At 38.4% G+C, this 17,612-nt stretch overlaps 1 protein-coding gene across 1 annotated transcript in view; it reads right to left on the reverse strand.

Moving 5' to 3' along the window:
• The window catches only part of ADAM9 (ADAM metallopeptidase domain 9), a 109,708-nt gene that overhangs the window by 67,462 nt on the left and 24,634 nt on the right, over positions 1 to 17,612 (reverse strand). The window contains exons 8-11 of the mRNA XM_004046912.5: positions 17,447 to 17,518; positions 15,863 to 16,032; positions 13,305 to 13,386; positions 12,382 to 12,515 (exon numbers count right to left, since the gene is read on the reverse strand). Of these exons, the coding sequence (XP_004046960.1) occupies positions 12,382 to 12,515; positions 13,305 to 13,386; positions 15,863 to 16,032; positions 17,447 to 17,518 (458 nt within the window). The remainder of the gene's footprint in view (positions 1 to 12,381; positions 12,516 to 13,304; positions 13,387 to 15,862; positions 16,033 to 17,446; positions 17,519 to 17,612) is intronic.

Consider the following 17,612-nt stretch of genomic DNA (forward strand, 5'->3'; position numbering starts at 1 on the left):
CAGCATGAGGAATAGATAATAATATTGTATTACATTCAAGATTTTTGCTAAAAGAGGAGATTATAGGTGCTCTTTGCCACACACACAAAAAATGGGCAACAATGTGGAATGATGGATGTGTTAATCTGCTTGACTAACCATTTCACCACCTATATTTACATCAAAACATGTTGTACATCTTAAATACAATAAAATTTATATCTTACATGTATTTGTATTTTTTCAAGGGAATTTGGTACCCTGAATCTCTTTTCATCAGTTTGAGCAATGGTACCAGAAGTAGCAGCAGGAGTTAAAGCTATGTTGCATTCTAGTTAATGAAGAAGCAGCCCTATCTATAGCTGGGTCTTTTGTACATTCAAGGAACTCTAAGAAACATATTTTTTGCCCTGAGTAGTCATGTTAAACTCTTCTTTGCTAACTGGTCTCTAGAAAAGTTGATAGTACTGACTCCTGCCTCTTGGATTGGAATGCAGTCTGCCTAGAACATTTTGGTACTGTTAACTGCTGTTTGACCAAAAAAAAAAAAAAAAAAGTATCTAGATGTAGGATGTGGAAGGATTTTAAAAGACTGGCAGAGAAAGAAAAAAGAAAGAACATAAACTATCAATGGTTTGAGACAAAAGAATAGGCAAAGGCAAAATTCTGACTCACGGAAAGAAAACATTTAGCACAGGCTTTTGTCAATAACAGAAAGACTTGTCTTCCTTATTCTTTTTCTTGCTACTAAGAATATTGTGGGGAGGAGTCCTTTTGTGCAATATCAATCAACCACTCACTCAACAAATATTTACTGAATATCTATTATGTACAAGGCATTCTTCTTGGTGCAAGGGATGAAACTGTGAACATAGCAGACAAAAATCCCTGCCCCTGTAAAGGTTATGATTATGATTCAGTGATTTACTTATATAATAAATTAGATAGCATATTATAAGGTAATAAGTGCTATGGGGAAAAAAGGCGACGGGGTGTGAGTGTGATGAGCTCTGCAGAGGAAGGGATGCTTGTGATTTTAAAAGGGCAGTCAGGACAGGCACCTCAAACACGTGAGAGTTCAATCAAAACTGTGTATCTGGGAGGAAAACACTATAGAAAGAAGGAATAGCAAATGCAAAAACTCTGGGGTAGAAGCTTTCCTGGCAGACTGAGTCAGTGAGGAAATGAGTCATGAGAGATACAGTCAGCAAAGACAGGAATAGGCCATTGTAGGAATGTGGCTTTCTACTCTAAGTGGAATGGGGAAGTTGGAAGGGGAAGACCATGAAAAGCGCAGGAGTAACGTGATTTGACTAATGTTTTAATAGGATCAGCATACTTGTTCTACTAAGGAGGAAGACTACAAAGAAGGCTCTTAGAGAAATCCACCAAACAGATGATGATGGACCAAAATGAAAGAGTGGGAGCTGTAAGAAGTGGTTGGATTGTTTTTGTTTTAAAGGAACAGCCATTAAGATGAAGAGTGAGAAAAAAGAGAAATCAAGAATGACTCCCAGGTTGTTGTCCCGGGATACTAGAAGGAAGGAGTTGCCATTAATTCACATGGGGAAGACTATGGGTAGATCAGATTTTAGGACAACTTTAGGAGGGATCACAGGAGTTTGAGCCTATTAGACATCAAGTAAAAATGTCAAAGCAGCATATAATAATTATTTGATAAACAAAGAAGACTGCAGTTTAAACAGAGGCTTGTAATTGTTTTTTATTTTGTACTGTTGATCTTTATGTGGTAAGCACAGCGCCTGCTACATGGTATACATGCAATAATGTTTTCTGTAGGAATATATTTAATAATGTAATCCCAATGCTTTGGGAAGCTAAGGCAAGAGGATCACTTGAGCCCAGGAATTCAAGGCCACCTGGGCAACATAATGAGACCCTGTCTCTACAAAAAATAAGCTGGGCATGGTGGTGCACACCTGTAGTCCCAGCTACTCAGGAGGCTGGGGTGGGAGGCGTTTAACGCTGCAGTGAGCTATGATCAAGCCACTGCTCTCCAGAGACCCTGTCTCCAAAAAAAAAAAAACACACACTTAAATATATATTTAAATATATATACTACATAAATATATATTTATAAATTACATATATTTAATTAGACAATGGCCATAGAACTTGCGCAGGCATATGTATAGTCCTATATTTTAGTCCCTAATTTCAACCTACATAAAGTCTACCACCTCTAAACAAATTATTTTTTAAATACGCTCATTATTTGGTAGTTGAAGGATATTTTCTTATAAACAATGTTTCAAATGCTTGATCCTTCAGCAATCTACCAAAAAAAAAAAATTCACCCACATGAATTGACTACAGAACTAAAAAGCATAACAAAATCATAGACACTTGTGGTGCTTTTTAACAGATGGGAGATAGTAACAACACCCCCTGTGTTGGCCTTCAGTGAGACTTTAAAATGCTTTGGAGGCCACAGTGAAAATGCCCTTTCACTAGCCATCACTGGCTGGCACCTATGGCAACAAAAAGAATGATATTTCTCCTGATACGGGGCTTGAAGAGCAACTCAAGTATTTCTACTCTCTATCACCTCTAAACTCTACAATATTAATGATTTATAGCCTCTCCTCCTCTCTTTTCTCACATCTAGGTGATTTTCCCAAAATGGCTTCAAAAGGAGATCGACAATAATGAAAATGTTTTACATGGAAATGACAAAAAAAAAAATTTCAACTATCATTCAAAACACATTTCTTTGAGTCCTCTGAAAATTCCCAGAACACAATTTTCACCATTACTATGCTGATTCCCACAGCCTAGGATTAGGAAGTCTTAAGAGAAGATTCTAAGTGCTGGTACTGAATTAGATTAAGAAAAAAACATCTGATTATGGAAGCTTGCTGATGGAAGCTTGCTGACATTGAGGGGCAGAGTTAAGAAAGCCATTTTTCTAGAAAGGCACCTCCCAGGAAGAGCAACTCACACTTTCCAGAATCTAACAGCAATGCATAAGAATACCACTGTGCCCCCAAAATATCATAAACAATAACAAAAAAAATCTTATTACGAGGGTAGATTATCCATTTTATTAAATGGAACTGGCTCCCAATGACTGAGTTATCTGAGGGGAAAAAAATGAAACATCTACATCACTAGCATCTAAAAAAAAAAGCCAAACAAAATGATAGAAAATTAACACTTATTAAACAGCCTATGAAGTAGAGGGTAGGAAATCTGCCCTCAAAAAAAGAAAGTTTAATATCAGCTTGGTAGTAAAAAGGAATCTGAGGAAAGATAAGAGAAAAAAATATATATTACCTAGGATAACCTCATCCTAGTTCAGAAATTATTCTTTTTTTTGTTTTGTTTTGTTTTGTTTTGAGATAAGAGTCTCGCTCTGTCACCCAGGCTGGAATGCAGTGGCACGATCTCAGCTCACTGCAAGCTCTGCCTCCCGGGTTCATGCCATTCGCCTACCTCAGCCTCCTCAGTAGCTGGGACTACAGGCGCCCGCCACCATGCCTGGCTAATGTTTTGTATTTTTAGCAGAGATGGGGTTTCACGTATTAGCCAGGATGGTCTCGATCTCCTGACCTCGTGATCCACCTGCCTCAGCCTCCCAAAGTGCTAGGATTACAGGCGTGAGCCACCGCACCCGGTCTAGAAATTATTCTTAAAAAAAATTTTAAATATAACAGCTACACAATATAAAATACCACATGAAGCCACAATACACTACAAGAAAGAAAAAAACGAGCAGATAAAGTCCAATAAAGACTCCTAATACTAGTTCTAGGATTATCAAATGATAGCCATAAGACATTTATGCTTACTAATGATCAGAGACAAAAGTGACAAGCATGAAAATTTGGGCAGGAAACTAAAATCTACAAAACTAATATATCAGATTTGAAAAAGAACCAGAATAAATTTGACAAATGAAATAAGCAAAATTAATAATTCAATGGATAAGTTTAACAACAGACAAAATACATATGAAGACAGAATCAGTGAGCTGAAAGATATCAGAAGAAATTACACAGAAGAAAAAAACACAAAAAGATAGGAAAAATATATTTAAAAAACTAAGAGACAAAGGAGACATAGTGAGGTCTAACACACAGTTCACTAGAATCACAGAGGCGTAAGAGACAGCAAATGTGCAGACACCCTGTGTACACAGGCAATATGTAAAGAAGCAATATGTAAAGACATGACTGAGAATTTTCTGACTGATGAAAAATATCAAGCCACAAACTTTAAAACACTAAAAAATTTCTAAGCAGGATATGAAGACATATATGTGCAAATGTGTTATATAGACATAACATACGTATGTATGCATGTTGTATATTTTTTTCTTTCTACAACAGGAACATGATAATGAAACGTCAAAAAAAAAGTTTAAAGACAAAATTGTGAAAACAGCCATAGGTAAATAGACAGATTCATTTCAATGGAATAATGGTCTGACACCTTGACATCTCAACAACAACATGGAAAGCAAAAGACAATGGAAAAATCCCAATATGATGAAAAATAACTGATGATCTACGATTCTATATTCAACAAAAATATCCTCAAAAAACAGAAACAAAGACACCCTCAGGAGAAAAACAAAAACAAAAACTAAGAGATACACTGCTACTAAAAACACATTAAAGCAAAGTCAAAACTGGTTCTTTGATCAGACTGAAAAATGGATACCAAATGGAAGGTCAGAGATGCAAGAGGACCAAAGAGCAAGGGCAGTGGTCAAAATCTAAATGAATAATGATAAACAATCACCAATATCTTCCTGGCACACAGCTATATGAGTCAAGAAAGTGATGAATGGAGTTAAAGCACGATATAGTCTTTGAACTGTGTGGGGAAGGATAAGATTTAATAGTAGACATGATAAATAAGAACATGTGTAATAACTTCTAGGGTAACTTTAAAAAAAATAAAAGACTGCATAATTTCCATTCTAGAAATATGTCTAGAAGAAAAACAGTATCTACTAAAAACACTCTATCTGGCAGTGCACAGTGGCTCACACCTGTAATCCCAGCACATCAGGAGGCTAAGGTGGGAGGATTGCTTAGGCCTAGGAGTTCAAAACCAGCCTGGGCAACATAACAAGAACCCATTTCTACAAAGTGAAAATAAATATAAAAACACTCTATCAACCCAAAAGAAATAAAACAGAAGATTTTGTTGTTGTTGTTGTCGTCCCATTTTTAACTGATACACATTAGATGTATATATTCTCAGGATACATGTGATCACTTGATCCATTCATACAATGTGTAAAGACCAAATCAGGGTAATTGGAACATCCATCAACTTAAATATTTAAGACCAAAGACTTTTAAGAAAAAAACCATAAAAGAAGACAAATAAAGGATATATAAGATGGTAGATTTAAACCCAAATGCTGTATTTAATTGATTCTAAAACACATTCTTTCCATATTTAAATAACTTTGAAATTGAGATTCATTTCAGATTACAATTGAAGTATTAATTTCATTGACACCATATTTCTTTCTCAGTGGTATGGAAAAAGTGGTGTATCTTATAATCAATGGCATTTAGATCTGATTAAATGGATCAGTAATTACAGTAAATATAAATATATTAAGTGATATAATTATAAGACATATATTTTCAATTTGGATTAAAAATAAAATTTAAATATATGTTTTAGAAGCATAACTATTAAAAATAAAAAAAAAAACACTGTCAATGCTAAAAAAAAAAAATGTGAGGAAGGTAAAGCACTATCAGATTGGTAGTCCTAGCTACTGCAGTGAGAAAAGAAAAGAAAGTAAAAGGTATACTGACTGGAAAGAAAGAAAAACTGTCTTTGTACAGAGATAATATGATCATCTATGTAGAAAATCAAAAAGAATTGAAAAAGACTCCTGGAACTAAAAAGCAATTACAGTAAGGTTATAGGATACAGGGTTAATATACAAAAGTCAATTGCTTTCCTATATGCCAGCAATGAACAAGTAGAATTTGAAATTAAAAACATAATATCATGTACATTAGGACCCCCAAAAATGAGAGTTAGGTATAAATCTAACAAAATATGTATAAGATCTCTATGGGGAAACTATAACACTATCTGATGAAAGAATCAAAGAACTAAATAAATGGAGAGATATTTCATGCTCACATACAGGCAGACTCAATATTAAGATGTCAGTTCCCCAACTTGATCTATACATTCAATGCAATCCTAATCAAAATTCCAGCAAATTAGTTTGTGGATATAGATAAAACTGATTTTAAAGTTTACATGGGGTGGCAAAAGACCCAGAATAGCCAATATAATAGTAAAGAAGAAAAACAAAGTTGGAGGACTGGTGCTACCTGACTTCAAGACTTATTCTAAAGCTGCAGTAATCAAGACCGTGTGGCCATTCCAAGATGGCCGAATAGGAACAGCTCTGGTCTGCAGCTCCCAGTGTAACAGACGCAGAAGATGGTGATTTCTGCATTTCCAACTGAGGTACCTGGTTCATCTCATTGGGACTGGTTGGACAGTGGGTGTAGCCCACAGAGGGTGAGCCGAAGCAGGGCGGGGCATCGCCTCACCCAGGAAGCACAAGAGGTCAGGGGATTTCCCTTTCCTAGCCAAGGGAAGCCATGACAGACTGTACCTGGAAAACTGGGACAACCCCACCCAAATACTGTGCTTTTCCAATGGTCTTAGCAAACAGCACACCAGGAGATTATATCCCGTGCATGGCTCGGCGGGTCCTACGCCCACAGAGCCTTGCTCACTGCTAGCGCAGCAGGCACATTGACCTGTGAGGCAGCAGCCTGGCAGTGGGAGGGGCGTCTGCCATTGCTGAGACTTGAGTAGGTAAACAAAGCAGCCAGGGAAGCTCAACTGGGCGGAGCCCACCACAGCTCTGCAAGGCCTGCTGCCTCTGTAGATCCCACCTCTGAGGGCAGGGCATAGCTAAACAAAAGGCAACAGAAACTTCTGCAGATTTAAACGTCCCTGTCTGACAGCTCTGAAGAGAGCAGTGGTTCTCCTAGCGTGGTGTTTGAGCTCTGAGAACAGACAGACTGCCTCCTCAAGTGGGTCCCTGACACCCATGTAGCCTAACTGGGAGACACTTCCCAGTAGGGGCCAATGACACCTCACACAGGCGGGTGCCCCTCTGGGATGAGGCTTCCAGAGGAAGGATCAGGCAGCAATATTTGCTGTTCTGCAATATTTGCTGTTCTGCAGCCTCCACTGGTAATACCCAGGCAAACAGGGTCTGGAGCGGACCTCCAGCAAACTCCAACAGATCTGCAGCTGAGGGACCTGACTGTCAGAAGGAAAACCAACAAACAGAAAGGAATAGCATCAACATCAACAAAAAGGACATCCACACCAAAACCCCATCTGTAGGTCACCAGCATCAAAGACCAAAGGTAGATAAAACCACAAAGATGGGGAGAAACCAGAGCAGAAAAGCTGAAAATTCTAAAAATCAGAGCGCCCTTTCTCCTCCAAAGGATCACAGCTCCTCGCCAGCAATGGAACAAAGCTGGACAGAGAATGACTTTGACAGGCTGACAGAAATAGGCTTTAGAAGGTTGGTAATAACAAACTTCTCCAAGCTAAAGGAGGATATTCGAACCCATCGCAAGGAAGCTAAAAACTTTGAAAAAAGATTAGACAAATGGCTAACTAGAATAAACAGGGTAGAAAGGACTTTAAATGGCCTGATGGAGCTGAAAACCATGGCACGAGAACTATGTGACACATGCACAAGCTTCAAGACTGTGTTATTGGCAAAAGGTGACAAATAGATAAAGAGAACAAGATAGAGCCCAAAAAGAGTCCTACATAAGTACAGCTAACTGATCTCTGACAAAGGAGCAAAGGCAATACAATAAAAGAAAATCTTTTCAACAAATGGTGCTGGTACAATTAGATATTCATATGCAAAAAATAAATAAATAAATCTAGACACAGATCTTACATCCTCCACAATTAACTCCATGTGGATCAAAGGTCTAAGTGTAAAATTCAAAACTCTAAAACTCCTGGGAGATAACATAGGAGAAAACCTAGATCATCTTGGATATGACAATTATTTTTTAGATACAACATAAAAGGCATCGTCCATGAAAGAATTAAAATATTAAATGTATGCTCTGTGAAAGACAATATTAAAAGAATGAGAAGATAAGCTACAGACTAGTAGAAAATATTTGCAAAAGACATATTTGATAAAAGACTCTTATCCAAAGCATGCAAGCAACTCTTAAAACTAAAAAATAAGAAAAGAAACAATCTGATTAAACAATGGGCCAAAGACCTTCACAGATGCCACAAAGAAGACATAAAGAAGGCAAAAAGATCATCTACATCCTATGTCATCAGGGAAATGTAAATTGAAACAATGAGATACCACTACATGCCTATAGGAATGGCCAAAATCCAGAACACTGACAACACCAAATTCTGACAAAGATGTAGAGCAACAGCAATTCTCATTCACTGTTGGTGGGAATACAAAATGGTATAGCTACTTTGGAAGACAATTTGGCAGTTTCTTACAAAACTAAACATACTCTCTTAACATATAATCCAGCAATCACATCCCTTGGTATTTACCCAAAGGAGCTGAAAACATGATCACAACAAAACCCTGCACACGGACACTTATGGCAGCTTTTTTCATAATTGCCAAAGCTTAGAAGCAACCAATATGTCCTTCAGTAGGTGAATGGTTAAACTGTGGTACATCCAAACAATGGGTTATTATTCAGCACTACAAATAAATGAGCTATCAAGACATGAAAAGACATGAGGAGCCTTAAATGCATATTGCTAAGTGAAAGAAGCCAATGTGAAAAGGCAACATACTGCATGATTCTAAATGTATGATATTCTGGAAAACACAAAACTATGGAGACAGTAAAAAGATTAGTGGTTGCCAAGGGTTGGAGGGGTGGGGAGAGATGACTAGGTGGAGCACAGAGGATTTTTTAAGGCAATGGAAACATTCTGCATGATACCATAATGAGGGATACTTGTCATCATACACTTGTCCATACCCATAGAATGCACAACACCAAGAGTGAACCATAAAGTATGGACTTTGAGAAATCATGATGTGTCAATATAGGTTTGTCAGTTTTAACAATCATACCACTCTGTTGAGGGATATTGAAATGGAGAGACTATGCAAGTGTGGGGACAGAAAGTATATGGGAGGAGTCTTTCTACTTTCCTCTTGATTATTCTGTGAACCTAAAACTGCTTAAAAAAAAAAAAAGTCTTCTCAAAATATTGAAGAGGAAGGAACACTTCCAAACTCATTTTATGAGCCCAGCATCACCCTAATATCAAAGTCAGACAAGGGACAACCAGAAAAGAAAACTGTAAGTCATATCTCTAGCAACATAAATGTAAAAATCCTCAAAACAAATACTAGCAAACAGAACTCAACAACACACCAGAAACATCAGGCCCTCCGACCAAATGAGATTTGTACCTGGGACACAAGGACGGTTCAACACACAAAAATGTATTAACACCACATTAACAGAATCAAGGATCAAAATCACATAATCATCTCAACAGGTGCCAAAAAGGCATTTGATAAAATTCAACATTCTTTCATAACAAAAGATCTCAACAAACTAGGAAGAGGGAAATCACTTCAATATAATAAAGGCCATATATGAAAAGCCCACAGACAACATCATACTCCACAGTGAAAAATCAAAAGCTTTCCCACTAAGCTGGACAAGACATAGGTACTCACTTTGGCCACTTCTATTCAAGAGATAAGAAGTCACTGGGAGAATAAGGCTGAATAATTCCCCTGGAACCCTCTCTATTATCAGTGTTATCAGTGTCCCTCTACCTCATGTTATCAGTGTTATCAGTGTCCCTCTACCTCATGTTATCAGTATCCTCGTGTTATCAGTGTCCCTCTACCTCAACTCCTATGGGGTCAGTCTCCCCTGTGGCTACAGAGACTCTCCAAGATCCAGTAATGAACAGTTCACTCCCTTTCTATCTACTGTATCCCTAGCAAGTTTATACACATTCAAGTCAACCAAAAAAAAAAAAAAAAAACCAACAACAACACTTTTTTGGCTCTTCCCTTGGGAAAATGATGGATACCTTAAATTTGAAATCATGTTATCTTCATATTTAAACGTCAATATGCACTAAGTTTTAAATATAATATTCAAAAATACCATTCTCCTCAAAAAACTTTAATTATACTGTAAGTCTGCTTGACACAGGGTTGACTTTAGGGGAGTGGTTTTAAATACCAACTCACTCAAGTTTCTGTTATTAACATCCAGTTTTGTCATACTGAGGCCTGTTCTGTTGTTTCACCACCCTCCGTCCTCCCAATCCTCCACATTCTGCTCTATTTTATTTCCCATAGCACTTTTCGCCTTCTAACACTCTATATTATTGATTTTCTTATGTTTATAGATTGTCTTCCCCCCAGATGTAAACTCCTTGAAGGGTGAGTCAATCTAACTCACTGAGGTATTCCAAGTGCCGAGAACAAAGTCTGGCAGGTGGTCAGTGCTCAATAAATGTTTGACAAGTTGGTGAATAAAGTATGGGTCCACTCTTCATTGCTTCCTATACCATATTAAATTCCACTATGGCACTGTTTCATAACATTCCCTCCTTACCTCTGAATGCTTCTTTTTTATTTTAATCTATGACTTATCTCATTGCTCATTACTCATTTCTTGTTTCCCTGAACTCACGTCTTTCTCAACTTCACTGCTGGCCAAAGCAAATCCTAAATTTACTTCCCTCTCCTACAGGAAATCTTTTACAAACATATGACGTTCCCTACGTACCTAATTTTTTTTTTTTTAATGAAGCATGGCTTTTTGTAAGTACTATTTCAACTCTTCCATATCTATTTTTGAGCCTAGTATTTGTTCAAAAACTGTAAATTCTGCTTGAGTGCTTCCCTTTATACTAGCATGTGATTGAAATTGTCTTGTCCACTCAGATCTTCAGCTGAAAGGCTGGTTGACAGAAGTTTTTATTACTCTATCAGTGCTTCAGGAGTCTGAGGGAGGTGGGAAGCGGCATGAACACTTGGGGCCACGGATATTCCCCATGTGAAATCTTCATCTGTGTTTGTTTGTTTTGAAACAGGGTCTTGCTCTGTTGCCCAGGCTGGAGTGCAGTGGCACAATCATAGCTCACTGCAGCCTTGAACTCCTGGGCTCAAGTGATCCTCCTGCCTCAACCTCCTGAGTAGCTGGGACTACAGGCACGCACCAACACACCTAGTTAATATTTTATTTTTTATTTATTTATTTTTTTTTTTTAGAGACAGGGTCTCACCGTGTTGCCCAGGTTGGTCTTGAACTCCTGGTCTCAAGCAATCCTCCCTAATTGCTGAGATTATAGGCATGAGCCACCATGTCCGTCCTGTATTTGTTAAAGATACCACCTCTCATATCTAATTTTCACTCAGGCTCAACATCTACACACGTATGAACTACAGTTACGTTCAGCTCTCTGCTTAGGACTCCTGCCTTCTAAATTAGGAAGGAACCTTGTTGGCATTACAATGAATCTGCATTAGAAATCTATATTTCTGATGCCCAACCACCATGGGATCTTCTATTATAATTATTTTTTAGCTCTGGGACAGGAAAGGGTTCTAAGATCAGATCACAGGCTTTGACTTCCTGACTTTGAATCCCAGTCAGCAATTTGGATGTGTGACCTCAGTTTCCTCATCTGCAAATGGAGATAAAGTATGTGCACCTCATTTCACTGATGAGTAGTAAGTGAGTGGATACGTTTTAAATGGCTACAATAGTGCCTGTACATAAAAAGAGCTTAATAAATGTTAACCATTCTCTCTCCTCTTCACTGTCTTGCCTCCCACCTTTATCTCTATAAAACAGGGTTTGTTAATAGAAATATATCAGGATCTCTTCTACCTACAGTGACAATGCAGCACTTTCTCAAAAAGAGGTTTGTGAAGAAATTTCTTATGCAGTCCTTCAATGTAATCCAATCCACACTGAACCTAGCAGAAACCCCCTCTTAATTTCTAATTCAGATAATAAACTTCGCCATGTTCTTATACTTTCAGTCTATAACTGGTTTACAGAAGAGTGTAGTTACATACTTGTGCCTACGTAAGTGTTGCCTTCTTAAAGCTCTCTGGAATCATTTAATTAAAAAATAGACTTCAGCAATACATCAGGTAACAAACTCCACATGTACCCCCTAAATCTAAAAGGCCGGAAAAAAAAAAAAGACTTCTCATTGGTATGTCATGTAATTAATTTCAGCAAACCGGAAATAACATTTCCTGTTTTCCCAATGTAGACATGAATATCCCTCACAGTGTAAGAAACATGGATCTACAATACCAAATAAAGGAGAAGAAGAAAGAACCCAGGTACTCACGATGCTCCTGAATTCATGATGCAGCTCTTTGCTCCACAGGAACAATCTCTCCCATCATCGTGATTCATTCCAAGATTATGACCCAATTCATGAGCAACAATGGAAGCAAATGTCTCCACAGTAATTTGTCCAAACTGTTCAGAACAGGAAGGTAGTAATTAGGTTTCTGAACGCAAAGAAAATGTTTTGCTGCTCAGATTATTTTTTCACAAAAGGAAATTTATTCACTACACTGTTGACAGCCTACGTGATAAATCAAGCATCCAACAACAGTCTTTATACATTTCAGTCTAGTAAGAAAGTAACATGAATCACACACTGATGACGGACATGGATCCTTCAAGCAAGAGGTCAACCACTTTAGCACCAACAGATTACTTATGGTAGTTTATAGGAAAACAAGTTAATGGTTCTAATTTAATTCTCTAAAATGGAGTACACGTTTCCTCACCCATAAAAAGTAAAGAGCTACACTCATAAGTGGGAGTTGAACAATGAGAACACATGGACACAGGGAGGGGAACATCACACACCGGGGCCTGTCGGGAGGTGGGGAGCAAGGGGAGGGAGAGCATTAGGACAAATACCTAACGCATGCGGGGCTTAAAACCTAGATGACGGGTTGATAGGTGCAGCAAACCACCATGGCACGTGTATACCTATGTAACAAACCTGGACATTCTGCACATGTGTCCCAGAACTTAAAGTAAAATAAAATAAAAAAGAAAAGAGCTAATAACACATAGCACATATTTAAAAATTTGACCCAGTCTCTAGGGAAAGAACCCATCTGCGACTTCTACTGTGTTCCTCATAACACCCAAAATATTGTTTTAAGGACCAGGGGAGGAAGTATACAGTCAATAAATGCTTGATATTGTCCCAGTGCAAACATTCAAAGTTAAACATCAAGAACAACGTACCACATTAATCCCGCCTGCGTGGCTCCTTGAACACACTGTTCCCACAAATGCCATTCCTGCAGTTCCACCAAAACCTTTCTTTCTAAATGAAAATGTAAAAGTTAAAAAATGTTCTTGGGGAAAAAAGGAACACATTGGTTTTATTTTATGAATAATCTCAACTGGATTGGGAGAACCTACAAAACATGGCAGGAAAATGGCAAAAAAAAAAATTCTAAAATCAGAATATACTTATGCCTTATCTCCTTCTTATTAATTTTTTCAGACAAATGAAGACACTTTCTGGATACCGAGACAAGTTTGTTTCTTTTTACCTTCTAAATGAAACCTCTCCTAAAATACATTAGGTTTATTTATACATTTATTATATTTCATTATATATTAAAATACACATTTTAGTGAGGAGAGACAGATAACGAATGAAATGAATATGTTTACACGGGCAGCTGCAGGGCAGTGAGCAGGGTGAACATGAGGAGTAAGGATGGGCCAGACGTGGTGGCTCATGCCTGTAATCCCAGTACTTTGGGAGGCCGAGGTGGGCAGATCACCTGAGGTCAGGAGTTTGAGACAAGCCTGGCCAACATCATGAAACCCCATCTCTACTAAAAAAACAAATACGAAAATTAGCCAGCCATGGTGGCGCACATCTGTAATCCTAGCAACTCGGGAGGCTGAAGCAGAAGAATCATTTGAACCCGGGAGGAGGAGGCCACAGTGAGCCAAGACTGCACCGCTGCACTCCAGCCTGGGTGATAGAATGAGACTCTGTCTCCAAAATAAAAAAAAAAGAATTCAGGATGGGCCCTGTGTGCCTCCCCAATCACACCCCACACACCTGTACCTCAGCACCTGTTCCCTCTGCCTGGACCTCTCTTCCCTAATATTAATATAACCCAGACTCATTCCCTCACCTCCTTCAGGTCTTTACTCAGAAGGCATCTCCCTGGCTAGACCATGTCACCTCAAAATTCAACAGTGAATAACACTGTTTTTCTAAACTTTTATCTAAAATTTTAATCACAACCTCCAATGCTTTTATATCTACCCTCCCGTTTTATTTTTCTCCTTACCACTTATCATTGGTTAACATATTACATGTACTTATTTATCTCATGTATAGCCAATCTCCTCCACCAGAACATGGACTCCATGAGAGCAGGAATTTTTGCCAGTTTTGTTCACTGCTATGTCCCAGTGTCTGGGGTATACACCCAATAAATATATTTTAAATGAATGGATAAATCCTTCTCTGGGCCATCTGACCAGCCAGGAGAAGATGACCAGAGGTACTGACATAAGGAGATTGACAAGGAAACATTCCAGCCAAACCACCCTATAGCGAACTCATAGGCCCCAAAATGCACTCATGGACTCAAGGCTTCCAAAAAGGTTTTTGGGACCCCATTCTCAACTGTAAACAAACAACTAAAAATCATCAAGCATCTGGGAAATGTCTCTAACAGGACAGATGGAGACCACACAAAGAGAGGGGGTTAAGATAGTTTGGTGGATGTGGTTGGGCAAGGCATAGTGAGTATGCTTGACACCTGCCCCTTACGGTATTTTGTGAACTAGATGGCATTCTCACTGGCACGAGGATGTGTGAGCGTACGATTTTACTAAAAATTAAGACCCACACCAAAACACATCATCAGGAAAATTCAGAAGCCTGGGAACCAAGAGAAGATCCTACAAGTTTCCAGTGACGGGGGAAAAACAGGCCACATACAAAAGGTCAGGAATCAGAATGTTTCAGACTTCCCAATAGTAATGCTGGGATAAAAAAGACAAAAGAGCAACGCCTTCAAAATCGTGAAGAAAAAGGATTTCACGGATACAATTTTATACCCAGTGTCACGCCTATAATCCCAGCACTGTGGGAGGCCAAAACGGGTGGATCACCTGAGGTCAGGAGTTCGAGACCAGCCTGGCCAACATGGTGAGACCCCGTCTCTGCTACACTACAAAAATTAGCCAGGTGTGGGGGCAGGCACCTGTAATCCCAGCTAGTCGGGAGGCTGAGGCAGGAGAATTGCTTCGACCTGGGAGGCAGAGGCTGCAGTGAGCCAAGATCGTGCCACTGCACTCTGGTCTGGGCAACAGAGTGAGACTCTGTCTCCAAAAAAAAAAAAAAAAAAAAAAAAAGGCAAAAGAAACTCAAAGCATGCCTAGGAAATACTGAGTTACTTAGGCCTAGAGTAATCAGAACTCAAATTGAGATAATTTTTCAATTCTGTTCCAAAACTGGGAAACCATATTTTCAGACACACAGGAGGTCAAAATGTTTTCTTTCTATATATCCATTCACAAAAAACTAGTAGAAAGCACACTATACCCAAATGAGGATGTAAACCCAAGAAAAAAGGAGGATATGGGAGAAAGGTGACAGGAATCCAAAACAGAAGAGGTCTCATGACAATGCCACATCAAGCTAAGTTTTCCTCATTTAAATGAATACCCCAAAACCTCAAGAGAATATAATTCTAATATAAGAAAATAAGCAAAAATTATTATTTTGATTATTTCATTAATAGTACTTAAAAAAAAATACTTACAGAACTAGCTGTGCACTGTCATGTCTCCGACGTGTGATAAGAAACTTTTCCCGCCACTGCACGAAGTTCCCCAGCACATCACCAGCACCCCCAACTATGTTGATCAGGTTTCCATTGGTCCAAATCTCCAGTCCAACTAGCACAATTCGAATATTTAACATAATATACATCTGGGAAGAAAGAAATAAAAGTATATAAAATATAGTAAAGAATGTGAGAAAAATCTTTTAACCACATGAAGTAACACGGCTACTTAAATTAAAACTCCCCTGCCTAAAAAAAACAATCTTTCCTTTACTACAATGAGACTTTGGGCGGGGCGCAGTGGCTCACGCCTCTAATCTTAACACTTCGGGAGGCCGAGGCAGTTGGATCACCGGAGATCAGGAGTTGGAGACCAACCTGGCCAATATGGTGAAATCCCATCTCTACTGAAATACAAAAATTAGCTGGGCGTGGTGGTACACACCTGTAATCCCAGCTACTTGGGAGGCTGAGGCAGGAGAATCGCTTGAACCTGGGAGGCAGAGTCTGCAGTGAGCCGAGATTGCGCCACTGGACTCCAGCCTGGGCAACAGAGCGAGACTCATCTCATAAAAAAAAATACAATAAAACTTTAACCTCTCAATAGTCTCAGTTTCCTCAACCATAAAATGATAGTAACAGAGATTCGAAATCCTTATTATCTTCTATTTTAAAATCTGACAAACTCTGGAAATTAAGTTTTTGGTAAAACTGGTTCCAAAATTTGCCCTGATATAATGCAAGCCCATTCATAGTCCACATTTAACCTATTTAATGTAAATATTCCTATATTTCACTGCAGAAATATCAATGAGTCTGATTACGAGGTGCTACCCCAAGATCCTGTCGAAGGTGTTATATAATACAGAGTTAATCACACTGTTTTTCTAAACTTATCTAAAATTTTAATCATAGGTACATCAGAGGTTTCAGATAAAGGACTGTGGAACTCATAATTTCATAGGGGTACTGTAAGGAGTAAATGGGTTAATAAATGTAAAGCACTTAGCTCAGTGTCTAGCACACTGTAAGTACTCAAGTGAATGCTATCATCATCATCGTCATCATCACGTTTAATGTTCATATCAGCTTTGTAGATAAAATTACCTTATAAGAACATATATCTAATTCTTTAATATCTCCCACCAGATGAACTCCAAAATCTCAAACCAAACACTCTCTCTCTCTCTCTCACACACACACACACACAAATATTGTCATATCATGTTTTCAGGGTAGAAGGCAGCCTTATTCAAAATAAGATGCATTTGACAAAAATTCAAAGATCTTTCCATAAATGCCAAAGCACCTAAGCCTAGCAACTCTGAAGATAAAGTAGATGCTAATATGAAATCTCTTGCTCTTCTCAGTCTTTCTACACTGGTACTTTCCTTTAAACATTAAAAACAGTTACAAAACAAACCAGAAAGCAGACCTCTGAAAGACTGAGTCATTGAGGCCCTATGAAAATCAGAACTCAAAATGAGACATTTTTAAGTTCTGTTCTGAGACTGAAAGAATAGGACAGAATCATCCTGGTTGATAGAAAATACAACTTACACTATCCAAGTAGTTTGCCAGGAGAATCATCTCTTCTCTCACAGCAGTCTGATTTCTTCCCATCATGTCATACTGGAAAAGCAAAGAAGGAGAATTATTATCACCAAAGTAGTTTAAGAATAGAAATGTAAGGCCGGGTGCAGTACCTCATGTCTGTAATTCTAGC

The sequence above is a fragment of the Gorilla gorilla genome, chromosome 7 (genome assembly GCF_029281585.2).
Source record: "Gorilla gorilla gorilla isolate KB3781 chromosome 7, NHGRI_mGorGor1-v2.1_pri, whole genome shotgun sequence".
Classification (NCBI taxonomy): domain Eukaryota; kingdom Metazoa; phylum Chordata; class Mammalia; order Primates; family Hominidae; genus Gorilla; species Gorilla gorilla.